The 26700-nt window shown below is 45.2% G+C and overlaps 1 protein-coding gene across 1 annotated transcript in view; it reads right to left on the bottom strand.

The window, feature by feature from the left end:
- LOC131289169 (hornerin) overlaps window positions 1–26435 on the bottom strand; it is a 28374-nt gene extending 1939 nt beyond the window's left edge. Inside the window, exons 1-8 of the mRNA XM_058318378.1 lie at window positions 26380–26435; window positions 25618–25708; window positions 5793–6292; window positions 4162–4608; window positions 3273–3649; window positions 1689–2740; window positions 1310–1605; window positions 77–1223 (exon numbers count right to left, since the gene is read on the bottom strand). Of these exons, the coding sequence (XP_058174361.1) occupies window positions 77–1223; window positions 1310–1605; window positions 1689–2740; window positions 3273–3649; window positions 4162–4608; window positions 5793–6292; window positions 25618–25708; window positions 26380–26399 (3930 nt within the window). The 5' untranslated portion in view covers window positions 26400–26435. The remainder of the gene's footprint in view (window positions 1–76; window positions 1224–1309; window positions 1606–1688; window positions 2741–3272; window positions 3650–4161; window positions 4609–5792; window positions 6293–25617; window positions 25709–26379) is intronic.
- Window positions 26436–26700: the final 265 nt, after the last annotated feature.

Here is a 26700-nt window from a genome sequence, read left to right as displayed (position 1 = left end):
CACAACTAGCAGTCAGGTGACAAATAAAATAGAACATTAACAAAATGATGTAATTAATATGCCCATCAGTACTAACCTGTTCCGAGAGCGTTGTCTGAATCCATGGTAGCTGTCGATCCGGGAACCGATCTTTCTGCAGTGCCATCACCTCATCGAGCTTGTTCCCGAACATACTATCCCGGAAGATTTGTTCGCGGGCTCTGTTGATGTCGTCCTCGGTTGGTCTCTTAGCCTGCCTTCTGCCAGAGCTACCTATGCGGTCCAACCGCCGGCACGCTATTGTAGCATAGTGCGAGATCTGTACGTGTATCGGCCATTTGCTGACGTCCGGAAAGCTGGTGGCAAACGACGGATCCCGGTGCCGATTGATATAACCGAGAAGGGCCGGCTGGAACGTCGGTGAGGGTGGTACGAACGATAGACAGATGGCCATCAGTTCCCAGCCTCGAATCAACGAATCACGGCTTGGATTTTCTGTCGTTTGGCGGCATATCTGAATGTACAGCTCGTCGCGCAGTTGCGGTTGCTCTGCGGCCATCGATATGATATCGATCACCACCGACATCAGGCTCATCCAAACGCGCGCCTTCCGATCGCCCATATAGATTTGCACCAGCTTGAACAGATCGGTGGCCATCTTCTTGCCCGCCTTGTCTCGCGCAAGCGACAGCATCGGACGGCTGATGGCGTTCGGTGTCCAGCTAAGCATGTCCCGTACGGACGATTTCTTCCGGAAGATACCCTTCGAGTGCAGGTTCAGGTTGTCCTGGGCGAACTTTTCGATGTCGCACTCCTTCAGCAGCGCCATTTCAGCTATCTTCCCGTTACTGCCCGCCGCCGGGCTCGATACACCGAGGGTGAGATTTTCTTGGAACCGCTGCAACAGCGTGGCTTTATTGAGCTTCTGGGGTTGCTGCTGCTGTTGGGGTAGCTGTTGCTGCTGCTGTTGCAACTGTTGCTGGTGTTGTAGCTGTAGCTGATGTTGCCCAGCTGCTGCCATCTGCTGTAGATAGGATGTTTTGCCACCAAACATTCCATTTCCGCCTGCCAGTGCATCGTTCGCCGGGCCGCGATCAACGGAGTCGCCCATGAAGCCACCATCCATGCCCGGCTTGACGCCGTGGAATGCTGACGATGAGTATTTGTGCAGTGGAGGATGATTCTTGACGGGGCTGTATATTTGATCTGGAATGCTCTCTAATTTTGCCGTCACTTCCTCGGAACTGATGGTTAAAAAAATGGAAACCACAAAAATCATATGTTTAAATTGCAAATACCACCAATCCAAACGTGACAAACCGATTCTTACATGTCTTCTTTTTCATCACGATCGCCGAAATTAAACTCAAAGTTGTAGTACGACACACCGCCATCCTGGGCATGCCGTGCACCGTACTCTTCATACGGGAAGTGTGCCAAATAGTCGCCCGGACCGTCGGAATGATCCGAGTCTTCGTTGTCCGGCTCATGACCTGAAAACGAATGCTCTGACTGGCTGTCCGAGTGGAACGAGTCCGAATCCATATCACCCAGTCCGTACGAGCCGGAAAGTTTGGCTTGCTCCAGAATGTAGTGTTGCAGTGGGAGTAAATGTTCCTGCATCTCCTAGGGTTGGATGGAAAAAAATTGTTAAAAGTCGTTTACTTATACAAACATCAGCTGGGTGAGATCGGTACGAACTACTCTACCTTATCCCAATTACAATACAACGGCGATGTGTTGCCGTTATCATAGTCAAAATCGAATCCAGTTCCACTGGTTGTGCCGTGATTGTTGTAATTTCGAGACTTTTTGCTATGTTTGGCGTTGTGCGTTGATGAGTTATTAGACGCGACCGTCTGCGTCGAACCAGACGACTTCTTCTCCAGCGTCTGTGGGGCCATCTCTTTGTTGTGCCGGTCCAGATTGGGTTGGTTGAGATTGAGCGAAAATTGATCCTTTCCACCGCTGCCCCGGCCCCCGCTGTTGGCGGCCTGCTCCATCATTGGATGACTAGAGGAAGAAGTTGGCACGGTGGGCGGCGGATAGGGAGACTGCTTGCCGCCACTTCCACCGCCCATGGAAATTGCACCCGGCGACACCTTGCCACCACGGTCGAGCTTCATCTTATCCAGATATTTGTCCGGCTTAGCACCACCACCGAGGCCACCGCCCCCCTCTAGGTTGAACTGTTCGGGCCCATGATCCCCACCGGTGGCACTGTTGCTGTTGGTATTGCTGTTTTTGTGACTAGAAGATTTGCTGCTGCTGTTCTGGTAACTGCTGCCCGGGGACAGCTCCACCGACAAGGCCGATGGTCGCTGCACTTTACCCACCACTTGCTGTTGCTGCTGCTGCTGCTGCTGAGGGCTGATTGGGCTCTGGGGACTAGAATCACTCGACTGCTTCTGCTGCTGTAGGGGCGACTTGGAGGTGGTTGTGTGACGTCGCCGAGTGACGGGCGTGTTTTCGACCGACTTGAAGTACTTCTCGTGCATCGAATCATCGCTCCCTGCCCCTCCACCTGCCGTTCCTCCACCACCGACACTTGCACCAGCAGCACCACTTCCACCACCATTCCCATCGAAGCTTCCCTTCCGATGCGAACCGACGGACGAATGGTGACTTCCTCCGCTTCCCGATGGCCCATAGGGTCGGGCGGACGTTGGCGTTCCTACGCCTCCACCGACCCCACTGGTAATACCGGCCGAGGAGAGAAAGCTCCCCGAACGTGTCAGTGAGATGGACGAGGCATTTGGATCTTGAAGGTACAAAAAAAAACACAAAATTAAATAAACCGACTTAAACTACTGCTACGTTAAGTGTCAATTATCCGTCGGAAAAACAAATCAAAAGAAGCCTAGCTTACGGAATGTTTAACTATCATTGATTTATGTAATTAAGTCGTTTGCCAGTCGCTATTTGAATTCCAAGAAAGGATTCGAATAGCAAGAGTAAATGAAAGAGTTACTAGTCGCCACAGAGATTCGAAAACCCGAGCGAGAAATCGCTTCAGATATGCGTAAGTTTTTCCAATATGTTCGCTGTCTTTGTGTAGTTGAGCAAATCTTTGCTTATCATGTCTCAACTGTTTTCAGTAATGGATCTGTAGCCTAAACATGGCAAACGGAATTACACCAATTTGACGTGGGACTACGTCTGGCCAATACCACTATCGTGTACTGATCAATCTTGAGATGTACTTCTTGAAGTTTTTCCATACGTCATAGCAATATACGCTAGCGGTCTTTTTGATTTGTACGACAGGACAGCTGTTCAACGGCATCACTTACTGCCACCGTAATCGAAGCTTTCGTGCTTGGACACAAGCCCTCCACCGAGGGCGCCATCTTTAGAGGACGACTTCGACGAACCGCCACCGCCTCCAACCACGTCGTGCATGAACTTCTTCTTGAACTGGGGCGTGCTGAGCGAGTGGGACGGGGACGACAGGCTGCCGGCGGCCGCCAGGTCCGACGAGTTCGACACCGAATAGGAGAGCATCTGGTGCGACGGGGGCAGGGCCGGCGAGTGGTGCAACGCGGAGAGAGCCAGCTTTTCGCTGCTGCTCATCGCGGACACTGCCGCCGTCGACGACGACGAGGGTGAAGGAACTACCACCGAGTGTGGAATGTTGTGCGAGCTGGAACTTTCCTGCAGCATCCGGTAGCTGGAAGACGGGAGAGAAAAGCAAACAGGAGTGTGTCAATTGTGAGGTTCTAGTAAGTACCGATTCACGCGACCTGGTACGCATTAGTTCCCGTTCCCGGACTTCCACCGCTATCTGTTATGGTTGGGATGAGAGAATGGTGATAAATTTCGGGATGTTCCTTCTTGCCGGGCAAGAGAGGCATGGCTGTTTGATTATTGCAAGCGTATGAGATTCTGTGCCAATAGGAGGAACGCGAAAGAAAGAAACAAAACAAAACATAAAACAGACAACACATTTGCACTACAAAACTACAACGGATGACAATGAGAGTGAAAAAGGACATTTATACTAGTGTATGAAGTTTCTACAGTGGCTACTCACACAACACATGCACTACACACCGTGCACATCACCACCACCTCCACCACCTCCACCTCGGACCGTGTCTTCCACCTTCGTCCGGCCTTTCTCCACAACCCTTTTTTGTTTGTTCAATTACGTTTGCTTGGCGCTCCGGTGCATGCACTTACCCACTACTACTGTCGGCATTGTGTTTTCTACTACCCGTACCGCCGCCATTCGTCCCGTAGCCACTCGAGCCGCTGCCGTACCGGAGCAGACTGCCGCCCGTGTCCGGGACGCTTCCGGGTACGCCGCCCCCACCTCCTCCGGCACCGTGCAACCGCCGGTAGCTGCTCGAAAGGCTTCCCTCGGTCGACTTGTGCGATCCGTCCGGCTGGTGATGATGGTATCGCTGCTGCTGCTGCTGCTGGTGATGGTAGCTGTAGCTGGCCGGATAGCGCTGGCTGCCACGGACCGAGCCGGCCAACGGTACCGCTATACCCACTCCGCCGCCGCTGCCGCCGCCACCGCCCGTTGGGTGATGTCCGTGTCTGCAAAATTTGTGCGAATCCAGCCGACCGATCGACGCGTGGCTCACATCAGTCAGTGGAGAGGTAATGGTTTTCGGCGGCAACCTGCCGCGAGGTAATGCCGGGGCCCGAAACGAATCCCGCAAAAGGGTAGACCGGTTCGCGTTCGCGACGTCCGCGGGCAACCGGGTGACACCGGATGCAGCGACGGGGGTGCGGTGGGGTGGCATCATATGTTCGTGTTTTTGCATACGTGAAGGATTTGCGGAATAGCATAAAAGGTGGAGCAGCGATAGGCGCGCGCGCGCGGTCAGACAACGGGAATACAACGGGAGTGCCAGAAGCCAGGAAAATAAAATACCATACCAACAGCGGGTACACACACACACACACATACACAAGCGCGCACGGGGAAAAAAAATACAAGCATACGAGAGGCAAGGGCATCGATAGTAGAATTAAAAAAAAGGACGTAAAACATTAATACGCGAAACGATCTCGTCCCGTAGTAGACCAAGAAGTAGGAGAGTAAACATTCGTTGGATTTGTTTTTGGTAATACAGTTTCAAAATCATTCGCACACAACCAATACGTTACAGGAGCAAAATAGATACGAGCGCACACAATACAGTATAAAATAACATAACATAACACATTTTACGATACCGCAAACAAAATACGATTGAGTTGTTGAGGAAGGGAATCGAAAAGGGAGGGTGTGGCAAAAATACAAAATGTGAACGAATTCGTTGGATCACACAAGTCGGTTCGCAGATGTCGAAGCCGCGAAACGGGGAGTGGGAGTACGGTGACGAAGAACATTCGACGTGGAGGACGAAGAAGGGTGTCACGTGTGCGAGAGAAAACCGAAGTTATAGGGAGAAAGAAAAAAAAAGAAGAAAAAAGGAGCATTTATGAAAAAATAGAACAACGTAAGATGAACAGAGTGAAAGAAAATGGAAACATAAGAAAATCGAGTTACGCTAAGGTTCGATTCTTCGGCTCAAGTCAATACATATAGCTATTAAAAGGCTATAAAAGGCACAAGGTACACATATTACTCAACGTTCCGGTGTAGTCAAGCTAAGGAGTCTTACGGGAGAGCAGCAAAAAGACAAAAATAAAGAGAATGCGACAAAGGACGGCGATATGCTGCTGATATAGCGTAACAACATCGGCACGTGGTGCTTAGCTTACGTTTCCACGATCGGCACCCGATCGGTTGGTTCGCATTTACGCTGCGCTGAGGGAGAAAGATAGGATCGCAGAAGACCTCCACCGACACTCACCTGTGCTGAAGGCTGTGTCTTCCCTGCGGGCTGGCCAGCAGCTCGCTGTTGCTGCGCTGATCCAGTGCGCCAGCCCCGGCACGCCGGTGCCCCGAGCTGGAACTCCGATGGTGCGGATCCCGATCGCGATAGTCCGTGACGCCGGTCGTCGTCCGATGGCCGCACGATTTGCCCACCGTGCCACTGCCGCTCAGCTTCGAGGAACCGCCGAGCGTACCGAGGCCACTGCCGCCGGTCCCGCTTCCACCGCTTCCGCCGCTGCCGGTGCCATGATGGTGGTGGTGGTGGTGATGGTGGTGCGGCAGGGTCGCCTCCTTCCGGTCGCTGGGATCCGTGTTCTGCTTGAGCGTCTGCAGCTTCGCCAGCGGGATGATATCACAGTTCTGCGGCCGATGCCAGACGGTCTTCTGTGAGGCGACATTGTAGTAGTAAAAGCGGTGCGTATTCGTGTCGAACAGCTCCCACCATTGCGATGCATCGGTTCGTTTGATGTTAACGCCCTGGAAAATGGAGTGAGAGACATTAGAATTCAGTGTGGATTGACAAGAATTTATCATGCAAGCAGAAGAACTGGTTAACGATGACGATCAAACCTAGCGATTATATGGCAATGTGCAACATTTTGTGAATTGGCAAGACTCAACACCAGATCATCGAAGAAGTAATGCATCGTTGACGCCCTCGATCAATCATCGACCTGTTTGCCGTTAAAATGTGAAACCAAGTACAATAATAACACTTTCTTCGAATCCAGAATTAAGATTTAGTTGGCTACTGAAAACTACATGAATATAGTTTTAACAGTACAAACCACTTAAAATGGAAATAAAAGTACAATGCCCCTAAAGCTGCAGATAAATGACAGCAACTTTCATGCAAGAGAAACTTTCAGTCGTCGTCATTTCAGTGGACTGAAAGTTTCCGAACGCATCACGCGTTTACACGACTCACAACAAATTAACGCTAACTGTCAACCGGCAATTATGAGTCGGTAAACAAACTATGTAGAATTGTAAATGGGCTGTATTATTTCATCTCTAAAATTAATATTAATACTCATTTAGCGTTGTGAATCATGCAAGTGAACTTAAATCGCATAAAACGACTTTGATTATTTCGTTTAACGATCATTTTAAATGGTTTTATACTGCTGACGCCTTCGAAATCTGTCAGTTGCACGAGCTGTCAAGAAACTTTCATTGCTGTGAAAGAAATTTACAGCCCGGCTACGTTAAGTGAAATTTTAGTTGCGCAACTCAAAATGTTTGTTTATTTCGCGTTTAGACGTGCTAAGTTGGGTTTCACATGAGTGAAATGAGTGTTTGACAGTTGCTGTTAAGTGAAAGTTGCAATCGTTTAAAACGCCTTTAAGACGGGTCACGTAAGTTATGCAATTTTGATTTTAAATAAATTCACCCTCTCGCTAGTGTTCATATACTATCGATCTATTTTTGTAATATTGCGCTACGTTTGCACAGGTCACTAAAAGTTCTGTTTGATTCAACACGCATCCTATCAATGGTCAGGTCAATAAAGAAAAGGATCGCGAGTCCGTGATACCATCCATTTTTCGATTTTGTAACCAACGTATAAACAATTATTCTTTTTCTTTTTATTTTATATTCTTGATCCCCCCCCCCCCCATTTTATTTTATTGATCCCCAGAACAGAATTTAATGTATTTATAACACATTTATCTCTTAGTTTACGTTGCCATAAGCTAAACTTCTCATTTTACCAATTATTTGCGAGTTGAGTAAATTATGATTTTCTTCGCCTTCGTCAAAATGATTCGCCTTTCGAGTATTGCATCAACGTATGTGTTTCAACAGACAGCTGTAGGAACCACCGAGCGAACGCATGTTAGTTGAGCATTAATTAATACATCAGTAACAAACGAACAATTTTAATAAGACTTGATCTCTTTTGCATCGATTGCATTCGACATGCGATCGTGAGGCAATACAATCAACTTAATTGGATGGGTCATAAATCCAGCATCAACCATATATTACCACGTGCCGTAACATGGACCGCCGATGATCGTAAAGTTCTCATGGCGTTATTTTTTGGCTACCGTTACAACACCCGTGCTTAGGTTTATGAGTTGCCACCCTCTAACATCTTCGCGTGTTCGCGTGTTGGCTGCTTACGTCAAAAAATTGATCAAATGGCGATCGGCAGTTCGCGATCGTGCAAGCATTGAGATTTCAAAAGATGCGGGAGACACCGAAGAGCTAAAGCCATCCAATCAACGTACAATCGATGGTTCGATTGCCAGCCACCCGAGTAAGTGCCTGCAGGTGCTGCAGCAGAAAGCATCACGTTTTATGGTCGCGAAAACCCCCCGATGGGCGAATCGGACTGAAAATATTGCTCGATGCGCATAAATGTGACGAAATCGCCGCATCGGTGGTAGGGTTGCTCGCACATCCACAATACACCCCGACCTCCGGTGGCTATCCTTAGCGCCACTAGACCAAACAACAACACAAGGGGGGGTTGGACAAAAGCCATGAAAATGGCATGCATGAATAGCTGCATGCAGAAAAGGAAAAAGTATCGCTCTATCTGAAGGTCTTAGACGTAAAGAAATCAAAGAGAACAAGTGGATCTTGCATAAGGTAGCACCATTTCACTTCCAACACACCGGACCGGGAGACCGGACAGTTGTCAACGACGTGGTGTTGCAGCATTGCACATGCCGACGAATGCATTCGCACACTCATCACAGCACGTCATCGGACAGCGAACTAACGATGGTCACCCTTGGAGAAATTTACCTTCAACTCAAGTTGAAAAAGAAGAATCGCAATCACCCAACACTTTTCTTGGCGCTGTCTCGCCGCGGAACTATGCAAAACAAATCGAAAGCCACCGAAAGAAGATACTTTCTAGCGAGAGTGCATTGTAAATTACTAACCCCCTGCCGTACTTAACGGCGGTGAGGCGCACGGTGGAATGTTTTTAGGTTAGGTTTCCTCGCCGACTTCAATTTCTCTTAAGCCAAAGCCCTACAGGGATGGTTCGAAGACTCTCGCAGTCAGTCGAGTGTACTGACCTGAACGAGCTACTAATGTGGAAAAGTAATGCGATTAAGAAGGGTTGAACATCTAGCGCAAAGAAAGGTGGAAATTTACGAACTTTATTACAGTAAAAAAAATATGTCTAAGGTCTGTAGGTTTATTACAAAGGTTTGTTACACTTTTCTGAAAAAGACATTCTTGTGAAACATAAGGAGTGAGCTACATTCTAATAAATTAAAAGATTCATTTTTCATCATAACACATATTGGAATTTTTTGTTGGTTTCTTCATCCATCGGTTTCTTTCCTCAAATGTCTTTTTTTATAAGCATCCATATTTCTTTGTTGATATGGGCGTGAAAACGAATTAATTGCGACTTGGTGCGGTTACTTATCTCTTGGGAAGCACTTAAAAAAATCATGCTCTACAACCGGCTCCAAACTGATCACCGGAAGTTAGATTTCTTTAAAGCTTAGCAGCTCATATTTCGTGTGGCACCTAGAACCATTACTTTTTAAATTTCCGCGTGCATTTCTCCAAGAACTGAAGAACACCGTTAGACATCTCGACGTAGGCTCAGACCAGTTTGAATGAATGGTTTTGGTTACCAATGGGTGAATATATCATAATCAAATTTCATTACGATGGATATTCATGGCGCTGAACGAGGGATCGCCACAAACCAGAGTGTTAAAATGAAAATCACCAGGCAGATACGCTTATTGATCGTTTGTCTCAGATTTCTGGTGGAACGTAAGTTACCAGGAAGAATACATCACAGCCCGCCAGACAAGATGTGGTGCATTACTGTTTGGCGACTGTAACTAAGCCGGGGCTGCGCGCGCGCGCATAACATCACCTCCGCCGGAAGTGTTACAACCATCTGCTTTTTCCGTTCCTCGACGTGACGCCGCTTTAACGCCACTTTCCACCATACTGTGGACGAGAGTTTGAAGGGTGACTGCGGTGGATGAGGTTCGCTTTTGCTTTCATGCCCGACCCCGCCGGGCGATACGAAAAAAAAAAAAAATCTGGCAGATGATCGGATTTCCAACGACCAAAACAACACCGTGGCAAGGTGAAGTTTTCGAACGCCCAACGGAGTGTCACGATGGCCCGAGCCGGATGAGGTTGACAAACGAGAGCATGAGCATAATATGCCACAGACAGACCACATTTCATACACAAGTACGAAAATCCGACGGTGCGGGCGCGTGTCTTCTTCCGGACCGTTCCCCTTCCGGACACTAGTGGCAACCACTACTGCGTCCTCATCCAGTGTTCGTGTGTGTGCGTGTGCGTTTGGAACGTGCTGGTGCGCCTGCGGGTTTGATGTTGTTGTTGTTGTTGTCGGCACATGGTTCCATCATCATCGGCTTTTTCTTTGCACGCCCCACGCGTCCCTTTTTGTCCCTTTTTGGTATGGAAAGTTTGATTCGGGCGCACATCATATCACTCCCCTCGTCGTCTGCCAACATTATGCTACCATGCCCGAGCACATGCCGGTTAAGATAGTTGTGAATCGTGCCCACGAAAAAGACCGGTCGGTGCGTGGTGCTGATGCCGATGACTAATGCCGGCAAGAATTCATACAGCACGTTTTACTGCGTCAGGGCAAGCGGATTCAGCGGGAGAGATAGAACCGGAACACTTCTCGCCAAACAGGCGAAGAATAAATCAGTAAGCTCCAAACCATTTTGGGAAAATTTGGTAGATAAAACAGGTTTTGTTTAACTTTTAGATTTTATGATACTTCCATAAATCATCAGTTTTCATTATCAATGAAGAAAAATAGTTAACAAATATTCCACGAGTCTGTTCCAAACAATATTTTTACGAATCCATATTTTTAATATCTACACATCATTCACATTATTACACAAAAACAACTGGTTTTTATTTTTTATTTTCAAAAGTTGGTTCATAAGAATGAAGGTCAAAAACCAAATGTTTTAAATAAGCTCAATCAAGCAAATAAAAACGGAAAAATTATATCACTGATACTGTCCAATGGAAATATAATGAGAAACTCTTTATATTTTTACATTTTATTATTGAAAAACTTGTTCTTTCTCCTAGAAGAACATTTACTAACACATATCCATTGAATTATTAAGCTACTTTGGCAAGGTTGAAAACACGATTCCCAACATGATTCTTCAGAACTTTTTCAAATGATAATATATTTGACATAATCGATGGCGAAAACATATCATAAACATATCTTGTAGATAAGAAAGTGTACATCCGTCTAATAAACAAATGTGCGTAACCGTGTAGATATGACTAAATCAGTTATATAGGCATGTAGAATTTTCTGATAAAAAATGTTTCATTCTTCAAAAAATTTCCAACAACTATGTTGGTCATGCTTGCCCTTAATTAACTTTTTCCCATTGCGTTCATGGATAGTTAGTCCTCTCTTGCAGAACCCATACGCCTTCGAGGCAGTTGGCGCTCATGGGCCGATTTTCTAACCAGCGATACCCCCTTAAAAAAAAACTATAGTCCTTGATAAATAAGCAGTCGAACATCAGCGTTGTTTATTGTGCACGAAGTCAATCGAGCATGAAGTAAATAATCACGAAATGACAGTGAATCACCACCAGCATTTTACCATCAATTTACTCAAAATATAATTTAAACAATGATAATGATCAAACTAAACAAATGACTAAGTCTCCGAGAAACTGTAATGCATGTAAAAACCCTCTTATTTCCTATTTCTAAAGTTGTAAGTTTAACTTGAATTAAGTTTTTTATTCAGCTTGATCAATATCTTTTGTCGTAGTCCATACAGTGCCCTTATTCTTAATAATTAATCATACTTTTGTAAGGTATCCTCCTACCCTCACCGAAGACGGGTGGTTTTATAGGAAAATAACCTGTACACCCGTTTATTTTAGGAAATGATCTTTGCATAACAAACACCGATTAAATGTTGAAGCCCCGAGATTGTTCCGCCATTCCGGTCGGAACACCGTGGAAAATCAGTTGCGCCCACGGCAGAGGTCAATGTCGTTTCCTCTCAAACGCATCAACACACAATGATGTACCGCAATGAAGCGCAGCGAAGAAACACAAACACAAAGCAGTGTCACGCTAGCCGATCTGGACTCATCTTCGCGATGTGAAAAGGCTTGAAAAAGACCGCCGGCTATGGTTTAAATGTTTGCACCAAACAGTGAATGAAGGACGTTCGTGGCGCATCCGCGAGGAGGTGGCGATGATGTTGGTGCGTGGTGCTGCACGCCACGGATGCACCACGACCAAAGGAAGCTAGCGTATCGTCCACCGAACAGCGAACAACAACAACGTTCAGCGAACCATTTCGGAGCGCAATACTCCGACTGGCTGTCGGCTGGACGCGCGCTGGCTATAAATATTTATAAAGGACGTTTCCATGAAAGTTTCCCTTCCCCTCGAGGGGCCAGCAGTTTGGCGGGACACGCCGGTCGGTGGGTGGCCTCCTTAAGGCATCCGGTGGAAACGGAAAAGAATTCACCACTTCCTTTCGATTGGCGTCAGGTTTGGACGTATGCGGACCGCGGAGAGAAACGCGAAATGTAAAGGAAGCCAAACCAAAAGTGGGCTGGTCTTTCGAAGAATTTTATCGTGCGTCATTCGTTTCACGATATGCGCGCACATGGTCGCAATGTCCACTTAGGTTTGAATTATTGCTTGTCTCCCTGAAGTGATGGACCCATTCCATATTGTAGTAATAAAATAAAAAGTATCCTGTTGTTAACTTTTTAAGGCGTAAAATTAACGCTTGCGAACTGCAGAAGAACTCGTAACACAAAGAAACTCAAGTGACAAAGTAACTTGTAATAACTAATAATTACAATTATGGCATATTTTAAATGATTGATATTTCATCGATTCCCCCGTGCTGTATAACTTTTGATAGTTCGGTTCACAATTGGTGAAGTTTTTAACGTACACAAAGCTCCATACAAAAAAAAGTTAAAATATGTAATAGATAAAATATATTTTTATAGTACATCATTAGACATCTGAATTACTAACGCGGAATAAAGAATTGATGGAGTAACCCCATTTTGTAAAGTGATAGAATAAAAAATATGGTGTTAGTATGGTAGACGATACACCACAAAAGGAACTCTTTTTGTCTAGCAGAATTTTTGTTAACTTTATAATATAAAGAAACTGACGTGGCAAACGAAACATGGAAAAAGGAATATAAAATACATGATGGTAATATTTAACCATTACCGAATTTAAAGTTGCCATTAAACTTTACCTCGAGAACGTCTGATTCAATAATTGCACAAGTAACAGTTTAGGGACAGTGAGATAAGAATATTTTACTTTATTTCTCAGCACCAAGTGGAAGTTAAACAAATTTAACATAACGTGTTTGTTACGTTTTCGTCGTTGATACGGAACACGCTCGAGAAGATAATGAGATTTATTATTAACAATACAACGAAACGAACGAATCAAAATAATCGTCTTAGTAAAACCATTCACGTTATTCCTTATCAGTTTGATTACCCCTCAGCCTCTGACGCACCCCACACACCATACTGAGAGGTTTGCAAAGCAAACAAAAACGCTACATTCGTGACCCACGTGAGGTAATTTGGAACGGAATAATGTGATGGCGATCGATTGCAAGAATGCACAAGCAAAGATGGTTTATTGCATTTTTTTATGGCATTGCAGTTTCCCATACAGCTGGGAACCGGAATTGACCACGCAAATGGCGACATGTACTAAATAGCCGCTGACAATACCACCACCACCACCGCACGAGGGCACCCTAGTGTGCATCGCGCCATAAAATCAATTCCTTTTCGCCGGGAAGACCTCATGCCGCAATGGTGATGATAATGCTGATGATGATGATGACTTAATACGTGAAACTTATGCTGTTTTTCGCTCCAGAAACGCTCGCCACAGTTTCGTGCGCCTCGTAGCGCCGCGGAAAAAGTGAAAAAGCGGTCAAACGGCGGCTCACATTCGAGAGTAAGCCAATAAATCTCCTCTCTAGTTCGCTGCGCGCCGCTCGGTGCTGCTTCTATTCGTTCCACCAGTTAGTTTGCTTGGAGCGAACGGGATTGCCCTCCGCTGCGCCAAGGTTCATAAGTATGGACCGTGCATCGTAGCTGACCAACTTTTCCCCCGGGTGGGGAGAAAAACAAAGAGAAGCGCGCGACCGGATGGACGGGGAGGAAAATACTCCACACTCGTTCGCACTTCAAACACGGACCATCTCCATAACACTACATGCCCTTTGGGGTCCAGCCTTTGCCTCGGCCTGGCCCTGGCTAACGGGTTTGCTCTGCTTTTGTGGTCCGGTCCACAAAGCTTCGTGAACCGCTAGTTTTCCCGACTGTTCAATGATGCCCGTTTGGTACATGAAGATCGTCGAGGATCTCAATTTCTGCTCATTCCTGACCGATACGAACCGTGCCGTCCGAGGGATACGCAACTGGAGTTGCGTGAACGGGGTTTTTGAGACTGCCAGGTGGCAACCAGGGGCATAAAGAGGTCACCGGAACAAGGAGATAATCGTTGCCACCTCCCGGACGCGAGATTGCCATCACAATGTCTCGCATTGTGCGCTCAAACTTCCCCTTCTTTGGCAGATTTACAGTTTATTTAAAGCTCGCCAGTTCTGAGTGTTGTTCCACCGGACAAGCTAGCTCCTTGTAATGGCTTCAGTTCGGGGAGTGTAACGGATCAGCCGATAGTGCGGTCACTCAAAAAAAAACACACATCTTTAACACGATGTTTGCACCATGTACACACTTTAATTCGTTGGCCCAAACAGCAGACCGTCATAGACAAAACACGCTTCTCCTAGGTCTCCGTCGTCCTCAACGCGATGCACCCTGTTCGAAGCAAGCCGGTGGCAAAGCCATTAAATCTCCCCAAAACGATTTAACGCCTCGAACAATCGTACGCAACATGATTATGCTCGGGCGTATGCGTATGTCTTTCGTCATGCACGCGGTGGTTAGCGTGTCCGATGCCTTCTGGTCGCTGGGAGCGATGTAAAACAGTTGTAAAACGTGCGGGCAGAACGTCTCTCCTCTTCAGACCAGCATCGTCTACGGCGGGGGTACTAAAACGCCAACCTTTGTCCTCCGCGAACATTTTGTTTACTCAACAAAGGCTTCAGATTGCCGGCCTTTTACAGCTGGGGTTTTGAATGGTTGTTTTATTGAACCATCGCTAGGCTATTGCGGAGATTTCACTGAACCTTTTCCCAGGTCCAACAGATCGACTCCATTTCTGGAGTAGTGTCTATGCTAAGTGTGTAGTGTACAAGGGAAAATTATACATTATTCCTATTTTTCGAAATTAATATAGTCGGTCCAATATGTACAGTCCTCAAACTTATAAACCCAAATTACCTTATCGCACACACAAAACCAGTCAATATCGCAAAACGCAAACACCTGATTTTATACAAATAGAGTAACAAGATTAACTAGGGTAACGGTACCAATAGTGGTGCACTTAGTAATGTAATTGACAATATGATGTAATTTATAAGTATTAAGAACACAATATTTTACATATCGGTACCAATTATGATCGAAACTCGACTTTTCTTCTGGAAAACGTCTATTTGCACCGTAAAACATTAAAAATAGACGAAAAACAGCGTATATTTCTTCCGAGTTGGTTGCTCCTATAATGATGGTATGGTTCCTATAATTGTGGTATCGCGTTCCTATAGTGGGGGTAGTACTTGGAGTGAATATATTTTGACTGTGACTTATTTTTGAAGCAAATTTAAAACAGAATGGCCAAAATATTCATAGGCCAATGCATTGTCTTGGTCATAGACCTCTCACAAACCAATGCATTTTAAAGCGATTATAGCCTTAAGGAAATCATGGCATACCTGATAAATTCTTAAGCAATCCAGCATATTAGTACAACCTGTTCGGAAAATATTAATGTTGGTGCCTTAATTTATTACGGAATGAGAAGGTTTATCCTTTAAACACTTCGCAGAAGATCAAAGAAGAACAAATATCCCCATTGTATTTACTTCGTCGTAGAGCTAGAATTTTATTCCACTACATCCACTATTGGTACTAGCCCAACTATAGGAGCACTTACCCTATCAAATTTGAAACATAGCGAGATTGAACCTTCTACATTTTTCTGAGGTTGTCGGATCTCGCAAGCAGCACAATAAAGAAAATTGCTGTAGTTTTCTTACGGTAAAATGATTTTGTAAAGGTATCAATAACTTGCGATTGCATTCAATATAGGTAGATCATATCGAATAACTCCACTGTAGATTAATTCAATAAATTAGCAGGTTCCTTACCAGAAAGGTTTAAAGAAATCTTGTAAGTCACGGAGAGCATACTATGGAAATCTTTAAACACATATTGCGAAAATACAAAACAGAGATGGTATTTTGCAATAGCTTAATTTTCTTATTAAGATACAGAGTCCACCGTAGATCTCCTCCGCCAAGTCCAGATATTACTCCTTTCACTTCTCGTAATACCTGTTGATCGTAATTGCTCCCGTAAAGGCACGCAAACGAGGATCAAATCATCGAGCAAAGAAAACGATCCAGTTCGTCGATTGGACATTATAACTGGTGACATTAGTCAAGGCAAACCTAACGTTTTACTATCGCTTTCACTTTCTTATCATCGAATCCTACCGCTTGGCGGCACTGTGTACTAGTAAAACCGGTTCTATTAAACGATTCCACCAGGCAACGGGCAGCACCGGTGGCAATTGGATTGCTTCCTATGGCCGAGCCCGTTAGTTTCAATTTGCGCGCGACGAGTGAGAGCACGACCAACATTAATCGTTGCATCAGATCCTTGAATTCCACTCAAGCGCTTATCTCATCATGCAAACGGCAACTCGCCACCGGCAGACTTGCAGTATGTTTTTGTGTTTTATTAATTTCCGGCCGCGGCGGAACTACACTTCCCGCCCATTTATATGCGCCCGCCATGAAACGGTAAGATATGCGCGTCGGGCTGCTGTCATCTCATCGTTACCTCGTGTCCTCGAGCGCCAAAGACACCCCGATGTAAACGTCACGAACGACGATGAATATAACGATGATGCGACGGTCAAGATGTATGGTCATTGCCTTGGCCTACGCTAGACCGAACCCGTCAATATGCATCGCGAAGGTCGTGCGAGCGGACGAAGCGTGGTAGGACGATGTCAGATTAAACGCCGATTCCCGATAGTACATGGGATCATCTCTTATCGACCAGTTCACGCTTCGCGACTAACGACCGACAAGGAGAGATAGTGAACTTCTTCCCTTGAATGGGTTGAACAAACCGGATAGCGTTCCGGGCTCAAAATGGCGTGTCGCGGCATATCCATCTATGGGCACCGCGGGGCCGACCTCGTTGGTCTGACTCGGGAAGGCCTACACCCAGAGCTCGCGCTGCAAGTAGATGAATGCTATTTCGAAGAGAGATGCTGCAAACCATCGGCAAAATGCTCCCACCAAAGCCGAGGCAGAAGAAAAGGCAGATGGAGGCCACGGGGAGGAACCGTAGCTGATGAATTTGCTCCAATTAAAAGCGGCAATGATTGAGCGGTCATTTTGCGGTTCATTTGCACGCTGCTGCGCAGTTCATCAGACGCCCGAGAGGAGTCCATTAGCATTTGGCGCTCGGCGCAATACGCCACCGCGATAACTGCGCTCGTTCGCGTTCTCGATCTGCTGGATCGGGAGTGAGAGCGGCTGATCAATTTGCGCATGCCGGTGGTAACGGCTTTTGCGTGCGTGATCTCGTATGGAAACCGATCGACCACCACAGCACCGACACACACGACGCAACCACCGACGAAAACGGGGAATGGGACGGAATTGCATTTGAATATGCCCGGGCAAGCGAATACCGTTTTGGCAAACACATTAAGGACCGTTGGCCTTAATATCACTCGGGAGCACCTGAAGGTTGAAAGAAGATTGATTGAACTGAACTACGATTGCTGTACACGCACGTAGGAGCATGTACACCAACACGGTACAAAAGAAAATGGATGCACTTCAGAGTACATACAGAATATATAAAAACAAACCGTTTCATTTCACTTCCTATCTATAAACATTTGCAATATTAAATTTGCTTTATCAAAAAGGAATTGGAAAAAGTCTGAAAGTTGATACGTTACATAGTAAATTCCTTTTGAGAAATTAAAAAAAAGAAGGAACACATAAGGTGCAAAATTTGTCATACTTGGTTGATCGAGATACCAACATGTAAAGATATTTGAATATTGATTGGTGTAGATGATTCACCAGAGCCTTACAAAAACCCCTTTTTATTTATCAACAATGTCTCCAATAACCGGTTTGGCTTCACAGTCCCTGCAATCCAATACCTCGCGATCTTGTGCATAATTATGCCATGAATAATTTGCACGGCATATTACGGATTGTTTGACAAACATGGTTGTAACGAAGGCATAACTTATGTTGTAATCAGCTTAACTTTTATGAATTTAAAAACTTGGCAGAACAATGAACGAAATAAACATCATGTAAATTTCGTATACAGTCGAAGGATTACCCAAAAGTTGAAAAACCAAAACTGCAATGGTAAAAATATACGATTACAATAATCTTTCTTATGCCTTTGAGTAATGATGTTGTACTGTACAAACAATATAACCAATATTATCCTGTACAAACAGGATAACCAAATATGTAAACGCAGCTGTAAAACTGATATCCGTAAACATGAATAACGCAATCATGCGTGTGTTTTTTTATTATTCCCAATCTTTTAGTCATACCTTTTGGCCTTTTGGCATGAGCTCTGCTGTTCACCAACAAATTAGATTCTCAAGACAATCATATTCTGAGGTAAACAGTTTGAACCACGTAGGAAAAACGAACGTAAATGAATATCAACTCAAAAATAATATCATATGAATAATGTTTGCTTTGTACTTGACTCATTAGATTCTAGCATAACCTAGACAAAACAAATGACCGTCCTACTGAAGGCTGCTCCGCAATTGTGACATAGCTTACACGATGATATATGTTGTGCGTGGGTTTTTATGTATTCTGCCATCGTTTAGCTCCCCCATCAAGTGCAGTGGGAATTTAATTTGCAATTCCGTATGGCGTAATTCGAGTGGACGCAAGCATAAAGTGGCACATTTAAGCTAATCATCCGACCATCGTTAAGATAAATGAAATGGTCGGCGCTTATGCTGAAGCAGCCATTTGGCCTAGCACAAAATGAGTCTACCGTCTGCAAAGACCAACGTATGGCGTTGGTTTTGTGCTCGATAATGCTCCGTTCTCGAAGACAATAAAACACAGAGTTTGGCTGTACATTGTAGTGGTTATTGGTGGATTGGAATCATAAAATCCAAATCGGCACAGTGGAGTGTTTCGTCCCGCGGAAACATAATTTTAGGAACATGAGTCAATGATGCAACGCCACCTATTAGCGACTTCATTCATACTGCGTTTGCACACGAAAGGAGAAACCGGGCACACCACACCATTAGACTCGTTTCGGGTGATGATTTCGACGGCGAAAGTTATTTACACTGCCGTCGTCACACACAAACATACCGCCAACGTTCTACCATATGGTGCATAGGAACGAAATGTGCTCCCCGGGCGATACACACAGTCAGCATCATCATGCCAACATCTGGCCGCACGCACCACCCCATGGGATCCAAACTCCACTTCGGGTTAAACTACGAAAAACCGTTTCCTCTGGTTGGGTAGTTTTTTTTTGCTTATAGAAATAGAAACCAGCTCATTTACCGATCGTTACCCATCGGGGATAGGAATATGGCTGGCCAAAAGGGGAACACTCTAGGAGGATGCCACAAAAAGCAATGTAAATTAAGACGAATTGCGGAATGGCGCTGCAAAGTTTCTGAATCGTCGTTGGATTTCGCGGAACCAGGCCATCAGTTTGGCATGAATCATGCTCGCTACCACAAATATGCCCTTCACCAAACTCGAAGGGACCCACTTGCAAATAATTCACAAGGAAGCTAGGGAAGAAATTCAGTTCACTACAAACCCGATGAGGCTCACGAATCGATGATAGTCGCTAGTTATCGTCCCTTGTCATGACGATGATGATAATGAAGATCTTGAAACAACCACAACACCACGATGACCGAACGCTTGTCGCAACCTAAAGAATACGTTGCAGGCCCGCTGAAAAAGGCATGGTTCGACTTCAACTTGGTGGCTACGGACCGCAACATTGTAGCACAACCCGGCCCACCACAATGCAGCAAAACATGTTCCGGCTCTAGCTTTGGCGCATCGAAAAGGAACAAGAATTATTCCACTTCTCTTTCACTGCCAAAGTCTCCCGTTGCCTGCTCGTCATTGCTGGCACGTCTAGAAGGATGAAGATGCTTGTGCGGGAAGGAGGTAGACCAGAGCGTTCCTGAAACTCGTCTGGCTCGCACCATGGACCTTTCATGCCACGAACATCCTACAATAAAATAACAACAAAAAAAACAAATCCAGCCAGCCAGATAATTGAAATCGATAGAATTATACTCTATCATAATCCAGGATTTTCCAGCCCCATGCGTTTTCCAGCTTCGTTCGGGAGCCGTTTGGGCACTGATCAAGTTCGTGATTTCCATGGCAACCAGCGTAGCACGAACCGCACACTTTATTCACGGGTTTATTTGCGCGAAAAGTACACTGGCATGCTGCTCCTAGTGGCTGTGTTTCACATGCGTACCGCGTTTCCATGGGCAGATTAAAACGGCCCAGTCGCTCTTCCGTGCAGCATATTAAAGTACAAATCGATGGCGCATGGAAAACATATAACAAAAAAAAGCCCAAATAAAATCATCCGGTCGGTCGGGTTATTCGTCGGAAGCTGCGAATTCTCTTTCGCCATATTCGAGGCTTGAATGAGCGAAAAATCCGACCAAAGAAAAAGAGTCCCGTTCGGGAGCAGATGAGTGCGCTTTGAGGAGCGCACATAGTTAGGTTTCCATGCCACCCGGCGGCAAGGAGCATTGATGATTGGGCAGCAATTTTCCACCGATTTTGAGGTCAAAGTAATCGTGTACCACAATCGCCTCACTGTCAGTACAAACTTGCGCTAATAACAGCAATCAATTAAGGTTGCTTCAGAGTCGGTGCGAGGTTTGGCTGGAGAGGACGCACTTCGGGATCTGCGGTATCTGACAAACAGTATTTGGATTCGATGCTTTGTTGCGGTTATCCCGTTTTCTCTCATATTCTGTATTGTTCAACCCTGATAGCCAGGCAATTGACAAACAGGAGTCTAGTAGCGTCCTTCCCTTTCGGTCAGACAGAAAGGCCTCGACCGAGTGGCACAGTTCCTTTCCCTCGAAGCATCATCACCATCACCCTCTGACGGATCGCTCTTAAGGTTTATTTTGGTTGGTTGTTTACATAAACAACTGGAGAGAGCAACACAGACACCAAAAAAAAAAACGTTCCATCCATCGTTCGTCGTTGGCCTCGAAGTTAGATCTTTCACTAGGGATGGATAAGGAGATTGTGGATTGTGTACCAATTCATTTCGATAGCAACTACGAGAAGGAGGAGCAGATCACCTATGAAAGACTTCTTGAGTGTCCTACTACTCTGTCTTGGGCACACAATCGAACAAACTCGAACCCTCCCAACGCAAAAGCATATGCCGGATGAAGCGCTAGATCGTTGGACCATTTGTCCGGTAGGCAGGGAACATCAATTCATACACCCCAAGCAAGTGGCCATCCCAATCGATATCAACTAGCGATTTGCGCCACGCCCGTGTCTGCTCCTAATAGTTCAATGTTAGGCCATTGGTAACTAACGGGGTTATGGGTCGCATCATCTCTTAGGAAAATGATGATGAATATGAATTCTAATATGGTCTTGTTTTGGGGGAACAACGCAATAACAATGTCCGCCAGCACGAAAATAATCCATACAAAGAAAAGAAAATGTAACACTGTCCGGTAGAGCCCGGCGAAATCGTCGGCGAATGGAGGAAGCAGTCTTGTCCGCGCAACCGTAACGGTGATAAATAATATAACAAACCAATCGCCCACCAAAAACGCCACGGTCACGGACAGCCACCATCAACGGCGTCGTGTCATAGACACGATTTGATTTGAAAGCTTAAACTTTCCGCTGGCCACTGCGTCACAGTCGAGCAGTTGAGTTGAAAGTGGAACCTCCGCTTTTCCGCCCAGCCCAAAGGGGAAGGGGAGGGGAGGGATTGTGGATCCAGGGACGCCGCCACAGGGCACCACCGATGTGCATTCAATCGCGCTCCCTGGCCAGGCCGCCTTGCCGTACACAGTGCAATGTACACGACGTATGCACGGCGCTGCTCGTTTTAAGCCTCCGACATCGGCGTTTTCAACCATTTAACGAGCCACTTCCTTTGTGGAAACGTCGTCGACGGGTGGCTTTTTTTCAACCGCCCAGTTTTTACGGTATCCCTCCGTTGCATTTCACTTTGCCCACATAACGCAGCATAACGGACAGTCGCGGGTGCAACGGCCCTGCATGAAAAAGCCAACGCTGGAAGGTTAGGAAAGATAATAATGCGTCCAACAGCTACCGAAAGGAATTTAATACTTTGGCTTGTCAAACTATATTTGTTTAAAACATATAAAGTTGTGGTTTAAAGTTCAACTATAGAAAAGATTGCAATATTATGCAATTTTATGAACTGCAATTATGCAATTTTATAATAACATAATTGTTATTGTTTGGATCTCTTATGGCTGGTTTTATTGTCACATGCGTTCGGTGAATGTTTAGTACGCTACTGCTGCTTATAAAAACACAAAAAAATTGATTGTCATTGCCCAATAAGTCAATTGTGAAATATCAACGGACAAACGGATAATAAATTTAACAAGCGGCAGCGATTTAGAAAGCATTCACAAAGGCTACCGTTAGCTAATAAAGTAAACTACATACAATACTCCCTTTTTCACAGGTCCTACAAACATGAACAACGCTGTCATAAACGATAACATGAAAAGGTTTCAACTAGTGTATCTTCTTCACGCCTCGGACAATGCGGAAGAAAAATAATCCATTAACTCTAGCGAGGACACCCGTCGTTACGCCAGCCCGGAAGCCTAACCTCCTAACTGAGAGGGCTAGTCGGACCGACGATTGAATATTAACAAATAGTTGACGGTAAAAAAAGAAAAATCGCGGAAAGCAATCCTTTCGTCGCGGCCACTTTCGCGATCGTGATGATGGTGGCGGTCCAGAGGTTTGCGCGTGTAAAAGCGGTGGAAACTGGCGAAAACTGAACGAGAAAAAAGGCAAATACAGAGGCTTTTCCACCCTCTCGCCACGGTCGTTCGTTTTGTCGGTGTTCCGCAGGCCAAGACATTAACATTAGGCGCAGGCAAGAGGTAGTTTTTCATATCTCATTTGCAGTTTCACTCCCAGTATCGTCGTTGTCATGAAACGGTTGTTCCGGCTCGGTCATAACCAATTTGCTGACATGTTTTGTTAGACTGCGTTGAAGTGAAAATGTTAGAAATGAAACTATTACAGATGCAAAGTAAAGCACGGGCAGTGTTAGAATGCTCGTTTTAAACGAACACTAATTAAACGTCCTACCTGTGTGTCTTCATCATGTTATCGAACATTCCATTTCCGTACTGCAACGGGTAAGTATATTGAAATAACAGATTGTTAATTTTGAAAAACAAATTTTTTGGAGCAATTTTACACCGTTCAATCTTATACATTTTCTCGGCAGTCTCCCAGTTCCTTCTTCCAACACTTTAGCGCTCGCGATGAGTTGTCTAATAATACCTAAACAATAATAAAGCGTTTCAATAATGGATATTTTCCTGCACCCAAATTATCATTATTCCATGCACACTTTCGAGCGCACAACATACACACTCGTCGACACTGTTACTGTTAACCACTTTTACGGCCTTGTTGCTACAACTGGCCCAAGGGTTTTGGGGAACGGTTTCACCAAACCAAAAAACCATATATTCCATACGCCACTTTCCAACGCATCCGGGCGATACCAAAGAATACGTTGGTCTGGGTTTCGAAACAAACCAGAAGAAATCGTGTCCAGTGGCGAAAGTGAAGAAAATCGAAAACATAAACGCCCGCGTACCCAATGTAACGGGTTAAGTGCAGCGTTATTTTTTTGTTAAACGTTTCACAGCCCCCAGCCGCATCTTGTTTGTTTCGCTAGTTTCGACGAGTGCAGCCGAGATGCGTGAACGAGAAACAAAACACAGAAGTGGCTATCACACCAAAGTTGCAATAAAAGTGAAACGAAACAATAACACTCACCTCGAAAAACACTCGCCTACTTTGTGCTGATTAACCGAAACGCAATCGTTGCAGGCGGTTGGTCAAATTGTTTCGTTCACTGAGTAGTTTTCATGGCCGATAAGTGGTTCCCCGATTAGTGTGAGTCAATTTAATTTGAAATCTAGTAAAATTTACTCTTATTATTGATTAAACAACACTCGAACGAGTCGTTGCAGACCCTGTTCTCAATGAATAAATTCAACCAAACATTATATTTCGTCCCGACACAATTCAAGAAAGTAATCGTTTTTCGTACAATTCCCTTTCGATTTCAATGCAAAATAGTGAGCCCTTGAATTTGTTTGCGTGTTTCACGTTCCTCCTTGGCGCCTCCGCCATACGAAGACTCCCCTTTTAAACGACCAACTCGATGTTATGGCGCCGCCGATGTGCTTTCATGAGTCCTCTTGCCTAAAAACTGCACTTACTAGAGTAGAAGCTGCACACACACATATGCGCAAACATTTCCCATCTGATGCTGGGGGCCGAATCTTTGACGCTCTTCACTTTGCTTTGACTATCTTCACAGTCTTCTTCCAGGTGAGGTCGAGAAGAGTTCTGGTTGTTTGCAGTTTAAAAAGAAAAGATACCCCCGCGCCATTCGGAGGGAGTGGTGATATTTCTCTCGTACAGCCGAGCCAACACTATTTTAGCGTCACGCACAGCGAAATCATTAGCGAAACATGAGCGTGCAGAGAAGCTGGGCGCAAAAATATCTGCACTAAACACGAGTCGAGCCGACAATAGTTTTGGCACGCGCCCAGGAACAAGCATAATTTTCGTAATCTACCGCCACGGAACAGTGATGCAACACGACTTGCAAACGGAACCATAGACGTTTCGTCGGTTTTACTGGAAAATGTTCGCTTTCCAATCGTCCTTTTTTACTATTTGGCAGGTGTTTTTAAGTGACATTTCTCTACATCAAGCTCGCTTTAAGCGTATTTCACGACACTCATGTCGTGCAAATGTTCAACTAAAAAAACATGTTCTTACTTGAAAAAGTAGAAATTACTACAAAACATTACTAGTACATTAATATCTTTATTACCAAACTTAAAACCTGGGATAAATTTGTGTATTATTATGTTAATAACGCGATTTTTTACACATTGCTAGGTGGTGGCATTAACTACATTAAAATATGCAGGTTTTTTTTACCCAGTCACCATCGTTATTTTTTGCCCCATTCTGGTTCCAGCTAATCAATCTTGATGATTATTTTTTGTTGGCAATCTTATGCGCCGCGATGAATCACAACGTGCACATTTGCCTTTACTGTTTTATGTCGAGAGAGTCGTCGTCTGCGCAGAATCATTAGCAGTTGTAATGACTTATTCGTAATTTATTTAGATTTGATGTTTAGTTTACCGCTAAAATTATGTTGTATAAATCAAAATTGACTTGAATTTATCTATAATTCAAATTTAAAGACTTTAAACATCCTGTGAATGTTCTAAGCAACTTGACTCACCTCTGGAGGATCCCATACGCATTCGCCAGTGGTTAAATTGGCGTACATGTGTTCCTTCGTACGGGGCTCGATGATCTCTACCCATTCCACCCTGCAAGGAAGAAAGTAGAAAAACATGAATAACAAAATGTTAGATCAACCCTCACCACCAACCAACCGCAGCGTTTGAGCTGCAATCGATAGGTGAAGGGATTCAGTTGAACGTGCTAACCGCTTCCGGCAGGGTAAAACACCATCGAATACTTAATTTTGGAATAGCTCCCGCGAAAGACGCTATGGGCGAATGAAAAAAACGTTCCACAGTCACGCCCTTGACGACGAAAGAAACACAACTAACAAAGCGCATGCAAGGATGAGCAAATCCCAAATGAAAACATATGATACGGATACGGAAAAGAAAGGACAAAGCAAAGAGCACACACAGCGTCCGCCGACATCTGCGACGTTCCTTAGCTTTTCCGGTGGATTTTGCTGCTTTCGGTGCTTCGATGGTCGGGCGGGTTTGCGCTAGTCGCAAAGTCAGAAAGAAAAGCCTGCAACGCCCGATTTTCCGACAAAAACACGGCGTGTAGTATCGATTTTGACGCGCTCGAGGGCATGTCTGACGGGGCTGAAAGATCGGATAGGACATTCGCACGCATATATGCGTCCCTTTCGTGCTATGCTCGATTCAACCATACAAAGCTGGTGGCCAGATTTAAAGGCCGGAAACATCACAAACCAGCGGTGAATATGTTCCCCCACGCATAGGGTGTTACGTACCTTTCCGATGATGTTGACATTTTGTGCTACCCGGTGTTTAGTTCGGCCTTCGATAAAATGAGATTTTCTTTTGAACAGCCACGGAACACTTCTACACACGCTGTGTTCCCTGGGAAGACTTTATTGCTCCTTTTTCTTATTTCACTCGAACTGAAGTAATCTATGAGACGAGAGCGCGAGAGAAATGCACCTTCTTTTCCACTAGGGTACTGGAATCAGCGTGAAGTTTTGCGCATCATTTTCTTATCTGTACCACCAATCGCGTACCGCAAAGACCTCTATTGCGGGGACACATCGAGCCTTGCACCAGCAGAAACTGCT

Source organism: Anopheles ziemanni, chromosome 3 (genome assembly GCF_943734765.1).
Source record: "Anopheles ziemanni chromosome 3, idAnoZiCoDA_A2_x.2, whole genome shotgun sequence".
In the NCBI taxonomy this organism is placed as follows: Eukaryota; Metazoa; Arthropoda; class Insecta; order Diptera; family Culicidae; genus Anopheles; species Anopheles ziemanni.
This window is presented reverse-complemented; position numbering and strand designations above follow the sequence as displayed.